General features: G+C 54.2%; 1 protein-coding gene across 2 annotated transcripts; it reads right to left on the bottom strand.

The window, feature by feature from the left end:
* Positions 1-2,770: 2,770 nt before the first annotated feature.
* VPS18 (VPS18 core subunit of CORVET and HOPS complexes) lies at positions 2,771-14,647 on the bottom strand. 2 transcript variants are annotated; one of them, XM_082449317.1, is made up of 5 exons: positions 14,509-14,647; positions 13,288-13,429; positions 11,034-11,125; positions 9,029-10,899; positions 2,771-8,212 (listed from the first exon to the last, which is right to left on the bottom strand). In XM_082449317.1, exons 1-5 carry the CDS (start codon positions 14,597-14,599, stop codon positions 7,487-7,489), a joined length of 2,922 nt encoding a protein of 973 aa, XP_082305443.1. In that variant the 5' UTR covers positions 14,600-14,647; the 3' UTR covers positions 2,771-7,486. The 2 variants fall into 2 exon arrangements, with proteins under 2 accessions (XP_082305443.1, XP_082305444.1); XM_082449318.1 differs by lacking the exon at positions 14,509-14,647 and having other exon boundaries at positions 11,034-11,173; positions 13,288-13,402.
* Between the last annotated feature and the right edge of the window lie 3,923 nt (positions 14,648-18,570).

Raw genomic sequence — 18,570 nt, 5'->3', positions numbered from 1 at the left:
AGTGAGCAAATCCAGGCGAGGATTTGAACCCAGGTCAGTCCAAGGCCAAGCCAGAGGTCTCTCTACCAGGCTCTCTCAGCACGGTCCTCCTCAATTACGCTCTATCTGCTCCTTGTCTCTGAGGCTCTGGCTGCCCTAGTCTGAGGTGACAGGCTCTTCCCCTCCCTCCCTCCCCTCCAGTCAAGGTGGCAAAGCAGAGCCTGTTCAAGGCTGTGTGGAGCCCAGACGCTGTGCCCAGACCTTCACACATCAAACCAGTGCCCAGTTCAGAGAGGGTCTGGCTGGCCCTGGGCGGGATCAGCTAGGGCAGAGCTGGGGCAGCTGTTTACAGTAAACAGAAAGCTCCCGAGGAAGGAAGGAGGGGAGGGGCTGGGGTTGTCATGGAGACAGGGAAGAGCAGCAGGGCCTCGGCCCTGATCCACAGCTACTGGTAACGCATCCCTGCCCCTTCTAGAGCTGGAGGAGGCCCGAGGAAGGTCCAGACAGGCAGCCTAAGCAGGAGAGGCAGGGGCAGATTGGGCCTCAGAGAAGTGCCTGCTGAGAACACACTCCCGTCTCATTATGTATGTCTACTTATCGTTAACAATAACAACTACTGTTTATTGAGCTTTTTATTTACAGCATGCCTGACACTAGGCCCTTGAGAGTATGTTTTCTTATTTAACTCTAAAACCGGGAGATAGGCAGAATAATAATCTCTAATTTATAGATGAGGAAATTGAGGTTCAGAAAGATTAAGCCATTTGTCAAGGTCACACAGCTTGTAAGTGACAGAGCAAAATTTTTGGATCAAAAACTCTTTTACCAAGGCAGATAGGAGATGAGCTAGCAGGTGAAGGTCTGAGCCTCTCAGCTCGTGGGGAGACTGAGTCCCCTGGGTACCAAGGGGACTTTCCCAGGCTTCTAGCGTTAGTCAAAGAGATTTTTGGGGACAGAACCTGTGTGTTCCAGCCCTAACCACTAGACCACACGGCTTCTCCATGGCTTGAGCTGGGAAGGTCCAAAGAGAAACTCCCTTTCCAGCCCCAGCCGGGATCCTAGACTCTCCCTCAGCTAAAAGGCTGCCCCTGAGGAGGTCAGGACGAGCCAGGGTGCTGCGGGGGATGCTGGGGGCTTTCTGCCCACACATATGGTTTCCAGATTCCAGGGGATGAAAAGGAGGCCATTGGGGGCGGAAATGGGGGATGTGCGATGACAAATTTAGACTGATTGCTTAAAAAAAAAAAAAAAGCCGAGAAACGATAAAAAATAAAAGCAAAAAGTCCGCTAGAAAAACCAAAGGGAATTATTTGATTGCGCAGCCGAGTGCCGTGAGGCGCAGCATGGTTTAATGTGGAACAGTATCAAGGGCTCTTCTGACTTTGCTCAGAGGATGGCGGCAGAGGAGGAGGGGCTCTGTCTGCTGTTGCTGGCTTCACCGCCTGGACTTTGGGACAGGGATAAAGTTGGGCACGGCACCTGGGTGGATGTCTGGAGTTCAGGAGCACTTGTTGGGGGGCTCTCCTATAAGGCTTGGGCTCTTCGGACTCCAAGGATCCTGCTGGCTTGTGGCCAAGGGTCCCCACTGGCTCACAGAGGGAGCTGCCCTAGGGGAGGCTCCAGCTGGTCTGTACTGAGAGCATGTGAAAAGATGAGCTGTAAGGTGGGGGTCTGGGATGTCTCTGAGTTCCAGCCTTAAAGGGAAATGGCCAGGAACAGAAGGTAAAAGGGAGGACAGCTGCCTGGAATTCTGGCCTGCAGCAGGCCCAAAGGGTCAAAGGTCAAGGGGGGGACAAGGGGGACTTCCTGAGGCTCTCAGGGGAGTGCCAGCCAGCCAGGCTGTTGTGCAAGCTCTGGGCTGGACCATAAGGGCAGGCTGGCAGAAGAGCCACGCCTGTCCCAGTCCCCTCAGCCTCTCCTAACTGTCCCCTGGAGCTGGAGTAGTGCCCTCTCTCCTCCAGGAAACCAGGACCCTGTCCCCCAAGGTAGCACCCCTGTCCCACCTCAGTGGCCACATTCTATATGCCTGAGTGCTTCCTCTCTCATGCTCATCCTGAACCTCTCTTCCCCAGAACGACCATCTTTTGAGAAACCAGAAAAACCTTCTCAAGTAAGCCTCTTTCTTCCAATTCCACTCTGATTTTCCACGAGGAGATCAGAGGGGTTTGTGAGGAGAGAACCATGATAGGGCTCACAGGGTCCCAGCCCTAGAGGAACAGGCACAGAGTAAAGTGGAGGAGAAGCAAGCCATCAGGGATGTGTGGGTGCCAGGCCCCGGGCTAACCACAGATGTGCTGCACTGCTCTCCCTAAACTTCATGTGAGCCTCTCAAGGTCTGCTGTGTTTATTCACATTTTCCAGGTGAAGAAATGGAGGTTCTGAGGGTGTGATTAAACTGACAGCTGGTAAATGACAGAGCAGAGACTGCTCTTTCCAGGTCACCTCCCTGTCCCTCAGCTCAACCCACTTGACTGGAGACGGAAAGGAAGCACAATGAAGGGTCTAGGACCGTGTCTGGCTCCCAGGGGACATGGGATCATTGCTGACCGATGCTGAATCTCATGGAGAAGGGACCGGATCCTGGATGGAGCCTCATGTCAGCCACAAATTTCTCTTGGATTCAGCATCTGTAAAATCAGGAGGTGGGATCAGCAGCTCAGTGGTTTTCAAACTTGGTTCCTGGGCATCCTGGCATCTCATAGAAATTGGGATGGAGGAGGAAAGGACAGTGAATAAGGCGTTTCCCGCCCTCTCCCAGCCCAGCTCCCACCAGGGATGCTCGGCATATCAATTTCAGGTATTGGACATCCATAAGGGATGTTTTTATTTGAATAAAGGTCTCACAGCACTCTATGGCCTCGATCTGAGGTCTCTGCAGCTCTGACCTTCCGGGAGCTGTGATCTAGGCAGTTTTAGGTCCTGGGCTGGGGAGAGAAGCCAGAGGATCTGGTGAGGAAAATGGAGTAGACCATGTCTGGAGTCCTAACCCTGTGGGAGGAAGCAGGTCAAGGTCAGAGCCATGAGACCACGCCTCAGCAGAGGAGGTGAGCTGGAGATACACGGCACCTGCCTCTCCACCTGGGAAACACAAATAGACCTTTGGCCACGGCAGCCTGGAAACCAGAAGTAGCATCCACCTTCCTGGGGCCCAAACCAATGCCCCTTTCTCCTTTTCTGCCAGGCCTGCCCGGGCTTGTTCTCAGTGGACATCGGTTGCTGGTCACCAACCTAGGGCCACCCTAACCTCCCATGACCTCATGGCTCCTACTGCTCAGCTCAAGGGCTACTTCAAGGTGAAAGCTGAGAAAAGGCAAAGCTGCTCAGGGAGAGGAAAGCACCCAATAGGGGGCATTCAGCAAGCAGGGGCTAATCCCCTTGAAAGAAGAACCCTACTTTGTGCCCCTTTTATGGCCCATTCCTAGCCAAAGTTTGTCCCTCTGCCTCACTTTTCCCTTTTGGAAGCTGGGCATAAGAATGGTGTCCCTCTCCTTGTGGCTTCAGCATGTATAGCTCCCTGAATATCGTCATCTCCATGGTCCAGGTGGAGGAGAAAGCTGAAGGTGGCCCAAGGACTAGAACCATCTAGCATCCTCCTTCTGTCCCACTACCCATCCTGAGCCTGCCTTTGACCACCATTCACCCTCAACCTGCTGCAGGGCCCAGCCTCGCTCCACGTAAGCAAAGCTGCCAGCAGGGTCCTTTGTGGGGCTGCTCCCCTGTGGCACTCCCTAGGGGCCCCACCATGGGGCAACAGATGGACCTATGGTCTCTACAGAACAATGGTGGGGGAGGGGCCCTGGCATCGCCTGCCCCAAACAGGAAGCGCTGCATGAGCTTCAAAGAACTGGCAGGGCCAAGGGGCTGAGTGGCTGGAGCCACTGCCAGGACTGGCGGCTGCCTGAAGAGATGCCTGCCAGCCTCGGGATGCCCAGCCTTCAGTGGGGGTGGGGCTGCAGTGGCAAGGGCAGCTGGGTCTTGGGCAGAGGATGCTTTGCGCCCTCAGTGCAGCAGCCTCTGACCTGGAAGCAGGCTGAGGGAAGGGGGCTCCGACACAAGGCTGCTTCCCGGCTCTGCTGCCACCCGCCAGCGGGACTGCAGGTTCTTTCCCAGGCCACAGTGGGTCTGGCCCTCCAGCAAGTAACCGTGAGGGGCAGGGCTGGCACCAAGCCTGCCGCCCACTCCCTGCCTCCTGCTCCCAGCTGCTCTGCTCAGAGCCTTTTCCTCTCCACTTCCTGTTCACACAGGGGGGGGCGGGAAGTGGAGGGAGGAAGTTGGGGGGAGGCGTGTAGGGGGGACCCATTGAATAAAAGGAATTAACCGTTTCCCTCCTCTGACCTCTGGGAATTTCCGCCTGTGAAAGTGTCTCGAAGAATCTGCAGAGCTGGGGCAGTGGGGAGGAGGTGCGCCCCTCGTGGCCCCCTCCCCCGGTGGTAGTGGCGGGGCCCGATAACTCCCTCTCGGCCCCCTAACCTTTTGTTTCCCTGGCGCCAGGGGGGCCAGCGCCAAGGGCAGCCTGGAGCCTGGAGGCCCCCTCCCAACCAATGGGGTTGGGGTGCCCGGCCTGTGACCCGAGCTCGGGGCAGGGGGGCGCTGCGCAGGAACTGCGGGAGTTGGTGGTCCTGGGGGAATGAGCTCACACCCGGGCTGGCCAGGCTCTGAGCCTCGCGCCCTCCCTGCCAGGGTTGGTGCCTTTGGCCAGTCTGCCCTGGGGACAGGAGAAGGGCGGCGAGCGGGTCACCCGGGCCACAGACGTAGGGCGGGCACACCCTCCGGGGGCCACTCCCCCCTGGAGCGGAGGAAAGGAGCCGGTGAGTTCAGGAAGCCAGTAGACAGCGCCCCCTAGTGCCCACCGCTGACTTGGCCAGGCGGCCCCCCAGGGCCCTCTCAAGGGCGGGCCTCAGGAAGCACCTGCTCCCCAGGACCAGTGGCCGCCCTGCATCTCCCCCAGGTGGCTTCCTTGTTTACAGGCCTCCTGCCCTGATCCCAGCGTCACTGCCTGTGGCCACTCCTCCTATTTCCAGTGACCGCTCCAGGAGCAGCTCATTCATCTTGGCCCCTACCCACGTAGCTGCTCCCCCACCCCACCCCCTCCTGGCCCTCCCCCAGGCTTAGGGCCAAGGCCCCGAGGGCCGTCTCTCTCCCCTCCACTCCAGGCCTTGCTTGGTGTCTAGGGATCTAAGAGCTGTGGCTTCCCGTTGCCCTGACTCAACGGAACCCCATTCTGTCAGTGCCAGAGAAGACTGGGGCCTTTTTCCAGGAAAGAGGAAGCAGCCTAGGACCAGATGGGCAGGCTTAAGAGAGGACAGAAGGGGCAGGGGTGTCCCAAGCTGTCTTAGCCAAGTCCTCTGGGAGGAGGGAGCAATAGGGCAGTGTTTGTTTAACTAACATGTATTAGGCACCCATTATGTGCAAAGACAGAAGCCCCAAGCTGTTCCAAGTAAGCAAGTGACCATGCCAGTGGTGGGCCAAGGTTTATACCTAGTACTCACTGACAGTGGGAAATACAACCCTGAGCCCTCTACTGGGCAAGTCTAGGTGTGAGGGGAGCCTTAGGCCACATGGGGAGCAGGAGCCCTCCAAATCTTCCTGGAACGGGGGAAACGGAACAGGGTTAGAATGCCCTCTACCCACCCAGTGGGACCCTACCCCCCATTTGCTTCCACTCTGGCTTCTGAGGCAAGATGGGGAATCTGAGGCTCATCAAAGATGGGCAGCTTCTGGCCCTATCCCTTGGCAGGGGCCATGAAGAGACCCTGTTGTTCTAGTGGCTGGAGAAGTATAAGCAGGGCAAGATTCTCCCAGGGCTGCAGAAGATAAAAGTCTTGGAAGAGGATTAGGCTGCAGGGGCAAGAGAGAAGCCTGCAGTCACTAGCCAGGTGACCTGACCCCAGCCTGATTCCAGGAACACTCACTTGTTACTTTGTTTCAGTCTGGGCAGCTGACAGACCACACCCATAAACCTGGGCAGCGGACTGTGAACACCAGTCCATGGAGCAAAGGGTGCTCAGCTGATGTCACAGGAAGGCCCTGCTTCAGGACTCCCCAGGGCTTAGCCTCGAGCCACAACTAAAGAACTGTAAGCTGGGGGGATGGGCAGGTCAAAGGAGGTAGATGGGGAGAAAACATATCTGCCAAATGCCATGGATGGTGGCAGTGGTAGTCTCGCCTCCATGTTGGACCTCAACATTATGGTTAAGGGACCTCCCTGGCGGTCCAGTGATTAAGACTATGCGCTGCCAATGCAGGGGGCACAGGTTTGATTCCTGGTCGGGGAACTAAGATCCCGCATGCCGTGCAGCTTGGCCAAAAAAAAAAAAAAAAAATCATGGTTTAATGCCAGACAGTGGTAGGACAGTATCAAAACTGGGCAGAAGTTGAGAAGGCAGGGATGCAGGCTGGCAAAGAGAGGGGCAGGCAAAATCTAGCATGCGTAAGGGCCAGTGGAGGGAGGAAGAATGAGGGGCTTAGATTTATGGTTAGGCAGTGGCGATTACCAGAAAACTCTTGGGAACAACTAGGGAGGGAAGAGACCAAGGAAGCACCAGCGGAGAAAGTGACTTGAGAAATCAGCGCCCCCTGCTGCCTGAGCGTGGAGGGGTCTGTGGGGAGCAACACCACCTGCTGGCCAAAGGGAAGAACAGTCCCTGCTCCTAGACTTGGGAGGGTGGGCCCTAATTCCCAACCGAAGCCTGGAGTCAGAACGGATACAGTGCAAGGCAAAGAAGTGAGCAGAAAATGGCAAAATCATCCTGTCACATCTCCAGGAAAAGGAGCAAGGGCCAAGGCTTGAACATGCAGGGCCCTGGCAGCTTCCCCGTGACACCCTAGCCCCTCTTGGAGATCACTCACACACCACTCTGCCCAGCATCAACACAAAGCCATCAACTCCACAGTCACCAGCACATACAGTTTAATGCTCTCCACCCCATTACCATCTCCCACTGTCCTCCGTGAGGCCCTCTGCCCCAGGGTACCCCTCACACTGGAGCCCCAGACAGTGTGCACAAGAGCATGCCCACCATCAGCACCACCTTTCCCCCCACCCAGGACTTGGGTGGGGTTGTCTTTTCACCTGTGGGACCAGAAGCTGACAGAAGAGAGGGCTTCTGAGGGAGAAGAGCCACAGAGTGAAAAGGAATAATGGTAGGTAGTGCTCCAGAAAGAGAACATGATGTGTGTGAGGAGGGAAAAGGAAGAAAGAGCTGTTAGATGCAGGGGGGACGGTAATGGGGTCAGAATTCTGACTTCTCCAGGCTAAGGCCCTCTGTTGGGAAGCAGGCTGACGGCCTGGCAAAACAGCAGCTCTAAGGCAGCCCTGAAGAACAGCACGGGCAGCTGGCAGAATGCACTCACAGCTCACCCCTCGAGGACAACAGCTATAATTCCGCGCCCCCCACCACAGTCCCAGCCCAGCAACCTCCAGGAGACCAAGGACAGATGACGCTGTGGCCTTCCCAAGAAGGGACAGCCCCCGACCGCCTGCCCGCCTATCGGGGTTGACACATTCCTACAACCAACTGAGGTGCTCCTCCTCGTAGCGCTGAGGGTCGATGAAGGGCCGGTCAATAGAGCGGATCATCAGTTCCCCGCAGTACACGCACTCAGCGGCCACCAGTTCATCCAGGTCAGCCTTGAGCTGTTCCCGGCTGGGCCCCCCGGTGGCAGCGCCCCCCTCGGCCTCCTTAGCCCGGGCAGAGCCCTTGGCAGGGGGTGGAGCAGCGCCCAGCTTTCGCTGTAGCTCCTCGAGCCGGGCCTGCTTGTAGGCCGGCAGGCCAGGCCGCACGGCCTGCAGCAGGCAGTCAGCGTGGAACATGTGGCCACAGAGGAAGAGGTAAAAAGGGCGGTTAAGCAGGGGGAAGTCGCAGGTGGCACATTTGTCCTGGGGCTCCACGGTGCCATAGCGGCCCCGCAGCTCCTGCAGGTCTCGCCGGATGCGCTGGGCGCTGGCCGTGGCCTCTTCCATCTCCCGCTGCAGCTCTTGGATGTGGTGGTTGTAAGCCTTCAGCGAGCTGCAGATCGCCTCCTTGAAGTGGTCGATGGTGACGAAGTCAGGGAAGAAAGGCAGCACGTCCTCGATCTTGAGCAGGGGGCAGCTGGCCAGGCAGGCCATGGCCGTCTGCACATCCTCCTCCTCCTGCACCACATGCCGAGCGATCTTCAGCCACAGCTTCTTGCGCAGCTCCTCATCTTCCTCGGGCAGGTCAGCACACTGCTTGGCCAGGTCCACGTCCACCTGTGGGGAGGCTGAGAGTGTTAGGGTCAGGTCCCACTCAGGACAGGGTCTGTGGGAAAGACAGAGGCCCAGCACTCCTGGCAGCAAGTGAGACGGGGCTTCTCGGGGCTGGGAAGGAACCTGTCTCAGTAATGGGCCTGCCTCTGTCAGAGCTAGCAAATGCTACTTATGATGGTGGGCCTGCAATTTTAGTGAATTTACAAATCACCTGGGGAGCATATCCAAAATACAGATTTCTGGGCCCCATCCACAGACATTTTGATTCAGTAAGTCCTGGGTTCAGACCCAGGAATTCAATTCTTTTTTTTTTGGCCTCGCTGTGTGGCTTGCGGGATCTTAGTTCCCCGACCAGGGATCGAACCCACGCCCTTGGTAGTGAAAGTGCAGAGTCCTAGCCACTGGACCGCCAGGGAATTCCCTTGAATTTTAAATAGCACTTCACACGATCCTACACAGGTGATAATTCATGATTTGAGCAATGCAACTCAGCACTTTCCCCTTCTGCGATTGTGGCTAGCAGGTATGCAGAACTTACCTGTGAGGGAAGTACTATAACATCATCCTCATTTTGCGTCAGAATAATCTGAGGCAAAGAGAGGTTCAGAAACCAGCCTGAGGTCACACAGCTTAGTAAGAGGCAGAACCAGAATTCAAACCCTGACTTGAGTCTGTGTTCTTAACCTCTATACTACAGTTCCTCTCTGGGAGAGAAGCCAGCACCCCCTAGCCACAGTGTCCCTCCGACCCTTCAGCAGCACCTGAAGCTACTGCTCTCCAGGCCCCTCTCCTGGACAGGGTCAAGGCTCATTGGCTCACCTGCAGGGCCAGGTCCACAGCCTCCTCATACAGCTCCAGGACCTTGTAGACGTGGACGCAAGCACGGTGGTGGCCATGCTCAGCACAGAGCCGCAGCGCGTACTTGAGGTCATAATGCACCCGGTGCGGGCTGGCCCCGGCCTGCTTGAGGTAGGCCAGCAGCGAGGCTGGCTGGCCTCGGGCATAGAGCGACAGCAGGTAATTGTGAATGGCCTGCTCAGTCTCGCCCAGCACGTTCACGCAGAACTCCATGTAGCGGATGGCCTGGCTCACCTGCTGGGCCTCGCCACCCTGGCTATAGTTCACCAGGGCAGGGATGAGCTGCCGGGCATCCAGCCGGCTGCCCAGCTCAATCCAGGCGTCCACCAGCTGGCGAGGGATGTGACGGATGAGGATGGGTGAGAACTTGTAGAAGAGCTGGGGGTCACGGTGGCGGGCCAGCACGGCCAGGGCCTCCTCGTAGGCCTCATGCTGGCAGTGGTATGCCACCACGCGCTCGTAGTCCTGCATGATCACAGCGAAGTATACCATGTGCTCTGTGTCCCCGTGGCTGGCGAGCAGCTCGTGGATGGAGGCCCGGCTGGCGAAGAGCCACTCCTTGTGGCGGGGGCTGCTCAGGAAGGCGCGGAAACGCTCCCGGGTTTCCCGGTAGAGGTTCAGGGCCTCAGGGTCACCCTGCAGGGCCCCGAGTCGGCTCAGGTAGAGTTCCGTCAGCCAGGCGGTAAGCAGCGTGGCCTGGGTGCGCTCAGCAGGCTTCAAACTGGCCAGTTTTCGCTGCAGGAACTCGGCCAGTGCCTCCTCCTGGTGGGCCTCCAAGAACTTGAGGGCAATCTCCTCAAAGTAGCTCTGAGTCAGGGCGTAGCAGCGGGCACTCTCCAGGTAACGATGCTGGCGGAAGCAGAAGTCGGCCTCCCGGGCCAGGACCGTGTCCAGGCAGTCAGGCCGCTCTCGACAATACTCTTTGGCCAGGTCGAAGCGGTTCATGTCCAGGTAGGTGCGCCAGACATCCCGGGCCTCCCGCTGTACCTGGTAGCGGAAGACGGCCCGCTCGGTGTGGGCCCACAGGTGGCCCGTGGAGGAGTCCTTCACCATGTGCTTCAGCGGCCCAAACTTCTCCAGGAAGTGGTCCCGCAGCACCACCTGCCCCGTCAGCGTGCACACCGCCTCCACCCGGTCCGCCAGCAGCAGCAGGAAGTGGAACTGGGTCAGGACGATGGCCAGGGGTGGGCTGGCCCCAGGACCCACCCCCTCTGGGTACTCCCAGACCCGCTCCTCGCTCAGCAGGGAGTCGGGACGCCCGCAGTCCAACGAGCCATACAGCACGCCATCCCCCATCATCCAGGCGAAGGCCCGGGGCGCAGAGCGCAACTTTGGGGTGTAGAAGGCCAGCTCACTGTAGCCCAGACTGCTGGGGAACTCACGGAATGGGGGTGGGTGGTCAGTGTAGGCAGCAAAGAGCCCCGAGAAGCCTTGGGCCTCTGCTCCCTCGGCTGCTCGGCCTATGAACTGGAAGAGGCGCTGCCGAGTGGTGGCGATGACAAAGCCACGCCCTTCAGGGCCCCGCTCTGCCTCGAGGGAGCACACAGGTGCTGGGCCCCCTTCTTCATTTAGCACATACAACGGACGGAAGTAGAGATCCGGGGCAGGGCCGAAAAGCCCACCCTCACTGGCCGAGAGCTCTGCTTCAAAGATCTGGCCTTGGGCAGTGCCGACCAGGATGGGGCCTGTGCTGCTCTCGGTACCCAGGGCCTTGTTCCAGCCCACACTCTCCACCAGCTGCCCCTTCCAGCGTGCCAGGGGCCGAACTTTCTGTCCATTACGGTTCACGTAGAGGACCTCAGTGCTGCTCAGAGCGATCAGCAGGTGAGAGCCTGGAGTGGGGGAGAGCATGGCACCCTAGAGGATGCTGCCACTCCCACCCTCAGATCCCACCCACCCAGGCAGTGACCTACCCTCAACACCCCCCACCCCCTACCCCCCATCTCAGAACTCTACCACCACTTACCAGTAGGGTCCAGGAACATCTTGTGAACTTTGGCATCATCCTTGCGCCCCAGCTCCATGTGGTTGGGTTCATTTGCTTTGCCTAAGTCAATGCTGTTGGGACAAGAGTCACAGCCTCACTCCAGAGAAGGGCAGATCCTTCTGTTGAATCACAGACCTCTTTATAATCTGATGAAAGGCACAGCCTTTCTTCCCTGAAATCTACATAGACGCATAACATTCTGAATACAATCCCAAGGGAACTCTGAAGCACATATGGGGTCCTCCTTAAGAATGCTCAGCTCTGAGAACACCCCCACTTCATTCTGAGAAGTCACTAAGCAGAAGTCTTTTCCTTCTGCTCAACATACCTCCAGGGCATCTAGGAAGATAGGCAGGGGTACCCCAGAATGCTGGGGTAAAAAGGGAACAACAAATAGTAGCTAGTGGTTACTGAGCACTTTCCATATCCCAAGCACCATGCCAAGAGCTTGAGCTAGTATGACCTCAATTAACCTTCACAATAACCTTGAGGAGTGCTCCCTTAAGATTATTTCCTATTTAAGGTATTTCCCTTATTAAATTCTTTTCAAATTATATGCTCATTCTAACTAAAGAATCAATACAACAGTGTATGAAGAAAAAGTTAATGATTTTCTTCCCAAACTCCTATTATTCCCAACGGAAAAAACTGATGTTAACATCTTTCTCCATGTTCATAATAGAAACAAGCTTATTTTATCAGTTTTTACAAAAATGTTTTCACATTGTATATATACGTGTGTATGCATATTAATTTATAATTTGCTTTTCTCACTTAATGATATTTCATGAACATCCCACTGGGTCAACAGATACATCTAACTCATTGTTTTAATAACTGCATAATATTCCCTTTTATGGGTGAACTGTAACTTAATCATTTTCCTATTGATGGATATGCAGCTTGGGTCCAGTTTTTCCTACCACAAATACTGCTGGAATCAACATCCTTGTATCTATACCTTTGCAAACTGGTACTTTTCTTTCTATGGTATGTATTCCCCAAAGTGGGATTGCCAGGTCAAAGTTATAGATATTTCAGTGTTTAACAGACATTGCCAGATTATTTCTCCAAAAGGTGGTGGCAGTTTATACTCTTTCCACCAATGTATGAGAGTCCATCTCTGTGTATCTTCACCAGCATCATATATTACTGTTTAAAATTTTTGCTAATCTGATAGGTTAAAAAAAAATGGTATCTTACTGTGATTTTGATTTGCATTTCCCACAGGTTGAAAATTATTTTCAGATGTTTACTGGAAAATTTGGAGTTCCTCTTCTGTGAACTGCTTGTTTATATTGTTTACCCTCCCTTTTCTACTGAACTGTCTTTTTTTTTTTTTTTCACAGCTTGCGGGATCTTAGTTCCCCAACCAGGGACTGAACCTGGGCCCCAGCAGTGAAAGCGCCGAGTCCTAACCACTGGACCACAAGGGAATTCCCTGGACTGTCTTTTTCTTATTAATTTCTAAGGGCTTTTTAAGGAACAGGAAAGTAAATCTTCAGTCATATGTGGAAAAACATTATTTTCCCACCATCTTTTGTCCTGACCTGCTTCATATGCTTTTTTATTTTTATTTTGTCATAACAGCAATCACCACGTGGTCAAATCTATCTACCTTTTCCCTTGTAGATTCTGGATTTTCTAGCTTGAGTAAGAAGGTCTCTCTTCACCCCAAGAACATAGAAATTTATTAAATATTCTTTTAATAGTCACACTATTTTTTATATTCAAATAATTATTTCACTTAGAATTCATTTTTATGATACAGAGGTTTAGCTCTGTCTCATCCCAGATGGTTATTCTGGATAGATAAACAATTTTGCTGACACCTTTGTCATATATTAGTTCCATTTACTTATACTATTTATTTCCAGTTTTATTGAGATATTTTATTTCCATTTATAGTGTATTTACTTCAGGACTCTAGACCGTTCAGCTTATCTACATGACTAACTTGTGGGTTGGTACTGTCTTTAACAAATGAAGGGACGTGTTCAGAAAGACTGGGTGACTTGCTCAAGATTCCATCCCTGTTAAGTGGGAGAGCTGAGCTCAGAGTCCGGGTCTACTACGCTACACTGGTTCTCTTTAGGAAGGGATAGGATATTTCCTGAAAATTCCAAATCCACTGTTTAACCTGCCCAGAGTGGAAAAAAGGCCCGGTTAGTCAGTAGTTCCAAAATACCACCAATCCACTCCCTACTCCTAAACCTTTTGGGTCCTCACTTACCGGAGTAGTGTATCCTTGCCCAGGCTCATGCAGAGCTGATTGCAGGAGATGACAAGACTGGTGATACGCTCAGAAGGGGTAAAGTCAATGCGCTGCCTCGTGAAAATGGGCACTTCCTTCTCTAGCTGGGCATTCACATATCCTAGGTGAGGAGCCAAGGAAAGGTTAGCTATGGAACAGAGGGAGGAAGGGCAACATATTCCTCTCCACCTTCCCAACATATTGCTACCCCAGGACCTTGGTTAGCCAACACCTGAATATCAATATATCAAGCAGTTTGCTAATCACCTCTACAGTAGTCCTAGGCTACATTAGGGGTTCTGGGCTCTTCCCACATCTCTGAAAGCAGTGAGGGGTTGATTCTTTGAACCCTTGGTATGCTGTTACACCATGATATACCTGTTCCCAGTGGTAATGGGGTGGGCGGGGAAGGGTTGGGTGTTCTCCCTTGTCAATCTTTGGCCAAGCAATCCCAGCTCAACTAAAGTAGTCTAGTTCCGCTCTCTCCCCTCCTCCTTGCCCATGCAGTAATACTCTCAGTGAGTCTCCAGAAGAATGAGGGTGGAGGGATCCTTGGGGAATGCTTCCAATCAGTTGGTTAACAAACTGCTGGTGCTTTCTCTCTAGTCTTTACTCTTATTCTTTACCATTGCTCAAAATATTCCAGAGCTTCAGACCCCTCTGCCAACTCTGTACTACTTTCTACAAAAATTTCCCCTCAACGCCCAGCTGCACACAGCTCTAGCAAAAGCCTAAAGTACTTCATTTTCCCCTGTTCAGTGACAAAGTTCCCTCTAGGACCATCCCTCCTTCCCCTACGACACTCCCATTTCACCAGTTCTTTGCCCACTCTCTTCCTCTCACCTCCAGAAGGGGCCTGGTGGGAAAAACACCGAATCAGATGAAGCCTATTCTCATCTGAGCCTGTTCTCAGTTTTCCCAACTGCGGCCCTCTAAGCAAGACACTTCCTTATCTGAGTCCCAGTTCCCTCTTAGAAGGACTCTAGTGGCAGGGCCTAGATCACGCGGCTGCTCTTGCTGCTCTTTCAATCTTCGACCATCCACCAGCTGGGGGCCATAAGAGCCTGAGGAGAATCAAGGGCCTAGACCCGGACTGCACCTCCAGGAGGTGAACCCGAGCTCCTGGAGCCACCCCCTCCGCTCCTCTCTTGAAGATGCCAGGAGAGCTAAGAGGTGCAGCGGCGCCCTCACTTCCCTTACCCGAGTGGGGGATGCCGACGCTGGGGCAGCCGGGCTGCAAGAAGGCCGAGCGGGAGAGGGAGTCCTCGTATTCATCCAGGATAGACGCCATGGTACCCGGCCTGTGGGTCCTCCGTCTTGGGCCCAGGGATTACAACAGGGCTCCCCCCAGGGATCCCCGTCTCCCCGGATTGGAAGCTGCGACTCCCCAGCCTCGACAGGGATCTGACAGATCCTGGCAATCCGCCGCCGCCGCCGCCGACTCCTCCTCTTCAAAATCCTGAGGATCTTCTCACTCTCGCCTTATAGAGTGAGAAGACCGGGGAGCTCTCCCCCTTGAATCTGGCGCAGTACTGCACCCAACTCCCGCCCCCAGGAGATCACCGGCTCCCCCTAGCCGAACTCAGGTGATCTCAACCTCGCCCGAGCAGCTCAGCTGACTCCCGCCCCCCGGACGCGCGCCTATAACGTAACTTCCGGGTTCTCAGACGCCCACGTTTGCTCCCGCAGGAACGTCGCGAGGCCGGCCCCCGGGAGGTGCGGTGAGGACTGCGGCGGGAGGGCGGGGCCGGGGTGGTGGTGATGTGGGGGGCTGGGCAAGGCCTATCCCACTCTCGAGGGGAGTCGGGTGGGGGAGCGTTGCACGTGTCCGAGCTGTAGACACGCTGGGTGGTGGGCGGGCCCCGCTGAACACAAGCCCCTCCCTTCTGGACCCTGCTGCAGTTCCAGGCTTTGACACCAGGAGGCAATGCCAGCTTTCTCAAACCCCCTTCCCCCACCCGCCCAGCACAATCCAGCCCCAGACAAGGAGCGGGTCCCCAGCACCTTTCAGGCCCAGGCTTCCCTCCCTCAGAAGACTGCTCAGCCTCTCTGTCCAGCTCCCGCTCCCACCGTTTAAAACAGCCTGTTGGGGACTTCCCTGGCGGCGCAGTGGTTAAGAATCTGCCTGCCAACGCAGGGGACACAGGTTCGATCCCTGGTCCGGCAAGATCCCACATGCCACGGAGCAACTAAGCCCATACGCCACAACTACTGAGCCTGCGCTCTAGAGCCCGTGCTCTGCAACAAGGGAAGCCACCACAATAAGAAGCCTGTGCACTGCAAGGAAGAGTAGCCCCCACTTGCTGCAACTAGAGAAAGCCCGTGCACAGCAACGAAGACCCAGTGCTGCCAAAAATTTTAAAAAATAAAATAAATAAATTTTTAAAATAAATAAACAGCCCGTTGCCCTAGGTCCCCAAGAGAACCTCCCGTTCTTCAATCTAATCGCCATCTTAATCCTACCTTCACAAGGCACTGGCCTCTCTTCTCCCACATCCAGGGGCCCACCAGTTCCAGAAAGTGGCAGAGCTGGTGGCTTGGCCAGCAGGAAGCCATGCTCGTGACGTGTACTCAGGAACATGGCCACAGCGCTGTGGGAGCACGCAGGAGCGGGTAAGAAATGCCTGAAAAGCCTGGCAGGAACGAGAGACAAGAGATGTTGGAGGCGGGTGGGGAATCCAGAGCGGCGGAACAGCGAGGGTTTGGCTACAACTGCTGTTGGGTTTCCCTCTTCCACCGGCCTAGGCGACCCAGACGGAGTCTGTTCCCTTCCGGGGCCCATGGGCCGTGCTACCTCGCTAAAGTGAAGGCTCTAGGCCAGGGTCACCGCTGTCCTGGCTTTAACGGGTAGCCCGAGAGTAATGACTAGGCGCGCCTCCTGTATTCTCAAAAGCGTCCAGGTGTGCACCGTACATTGTGTGGTTATGCTTCTCTTGCCGAACTTTCCTGATAGGCGCAGAGGACTGGACCCTCACCAGCCCTCACCGTAGGCTCTCTGGGCCTGCAGTGGCCCCGGCCTGGTTCGCGGTCCAACATAACTTCTCGCTGCTCCCGGGTCGGCTTCTCCCGCCCGAAACCTGCGGCCACGACGCGGCTGTACCGCCAGGGGCGCTGCGCGGCAGGCTAGGTCCCAAGAGGGAGGGTGCCCGAGCTGGGAGGTAGGGAGTAGGTTTCTGCCCTGGGAGTAGTGATCCCAGCTTGGGAGCTGCTCGTGCCTAAGGCTCCACCCCAGATCACCTGCCGGCTGCATTTAGGGAAATACAAATAGACCAGACAGAGGTCAAACAACCAGAAATACCTTTTCTGAGTTACCGACGATGTGCCGAGCACCACACTAAGTTCCTAATATTCATTGTTATTTCATCTTACCTTCACGCTAATGCTATGAAATAGGCACTGCTCTTTTCCCCACATTATGAAACCGGAAACTGAAATTCAACATGGTGGAGCAATTTGTCCAAGGTCATGTGGCCAGGAAGTGGGGAAGCCAGGAGGCAATATTCAAATCCAAGCAGATGCTGAAGGGTTCACCACCACACTCTCCATGATGCCAGTACAAGCTGAGGGAAGGGGTATACAACTGGATCCTCAGGTCTGGACTGTGCAGAGAGAGTGTCCCCCCTGCATGGAGTGGTTAGCATAGGAGGGGTGTCTCAGGGACACAGAATCCTTCCAGCCACCTCCTCACTGTCCCCAGAGTCTCCCTCTTGGTTCCACTGCTCTCTGGGATGTATGGAGTGGAACCTAAGTGGGCCTTGCTTGCTACAGATTCAGTACATACTCTCTGTTGAGTTGATTACAGCAGTTTCCCCCCACATACTCATTCTTTAATGTTAGGCTGGACTTTGGAGTAAGAGTCAGAGACCAGCCTTCTTATTCCTGCCCAGTCACTCAGTAGCTGTGACACTGTGTGCATTTGATGCTCTTAGCTTTGGTCTCCTCATCTACAGAAATAGATATAATGATACCTAGTAGGTCTGTGTTGAAGAGTAAATGAGGCGATCTAGGTGAAAGCTCCTTGCGATAGCACAATCCAACATAGAGCATGTGTTCAATAAACTCTAAATGTGGCTTTAATCTGACAGTGGACTCTCAAGTCCACCTTCTCCATGAAGCCTCCTTGGACCACAACTTCTCCCTCATAACTGCTATGGCTTTCCTTGCATCGATCTCTACTGGCACCTAATTATGAAGCATGGGCATTTTGCTTTTACATAACAGAAGCTGACTGAGGGGAATAACTCAAATATTCCTGAGCACCAGAATACAGAGATGCCTTAGGGAACTCACAGCTGGAGATACAGATCCACCAGCTCTGACCCCTCAAAACCCATATGGTAGTTGCCATGAGACAGGTAAGGGCTGACTGCTGGGCCAGGGAGGGAGAAGACTGGTGTATGAAAGCTGATGAATTTGAGTTAAGACTTGAAGTGCGTGTATGATTTCCAAGGGTAAAAAAGGGAAAGCATTAAGCAGGCCTCAAGAAAACCAAGAGCAAAGACCTGTAAATAGTGTGATGTTGCAGGTGGGTATGGGGGGAGCTGGAGCATTGGCAGTAGGGCAGTGGGAGAAATGGGACCGGTTGTAGCCACATTGTGAAAGCTATTGAATGGCCATCAGAAGGTTTTGGCTGGGGATGAAACCATCTGATGTGGGTTCTGGAAAGATGGGTGGAGGCTTGGGTGGAGTCCACATCAGAGAGGATGAGCTCTGAGGAGACATTTCTGAGGAAGGGCCACTGAGCTCAGTGTCAAGTTAAACACTGGGGAGAGGGAGGCCAGGGAGGAGGCCAGTGCAGGACTGCTCTTGAGACACCTGGCAGATGGTGTAGTAACAACTTTGGGAGGGGAAGGAGCTGGGGGTGGGGTGGGGCAGAGGTCACATGATTGAGCTCAGTCTGGATGGTTGCACTTGAGGCCCCTGCAGGGTATTTACTCCAAGAGACCCAGCACCTGTGAGGCATTCACTAACTAATTGTTTCTTAAACAACTGCATGAATGAGCTTTCTCATGCTTCAGTTTCTAATCTGTAAAAGGAGAAAAATCTACCTTGTAGCATTGTATTATAGGATACTATGCAAGTCACTCTGTGCCTGCCTAAAGCTAGAAAATGCTCAATACAAGTTAACTATAGTAGTAATTGTTGACTGAATGAAGACTTGGACCAAAAGAAATGATTTAATTGACTCAAGTGAGTAATTAGTTTGTCTTTTTCTTTTCATTGAAAAATAGTCTACATTCTTTTTTTTTTTTTTTTTTTGGC

Source organism: Balaenoptera physalus (assembly GCF_965194825.1).
Source record: "Balaenoptera physalus genome assembly, chromosome: 2".
Taxonomy (NCBI): domain Eukaryota; kingdom Metazoa; phylum Chordata; class Mammalia; order Artiodactyla; family Balaenopteridae; genus Balaenoptera; species Balaenoptera physalus.
The sequence above is the reverse complement of the archived record's forward strand: the minus strand, read 5'-3'. Positions and strand labels throughout refer to the sequence as shown.

What these genes read in the sequence shown, in the direction of transcription:
- VPS18 (XM_082449317.1), bottom strand. Translation starts at nt 14,599, where the DNA reads ATGGCGTCTATCCTGGATGAATACGAGGACTCCCTCTCCCGCTCGGCC. An exon ending in GATGTTCCTGGACCCTACTG is followed by an intron (nt 10,900 to 11,033) that starts GTAAGTGGTGGT and finishes CCCCCACTCCAG; the next exon opens with GCTCTCACCTGCTGATCGCT. An exon ending in CTGTGGACCTGGCCCTGCAG is followed by an intron (nt 8,213 to 9,028) that starts GTGAGCCAATGA and finishes GCCTCCCCACAG; the next exon opens with GTGGACGTGGACCTGGCCAA.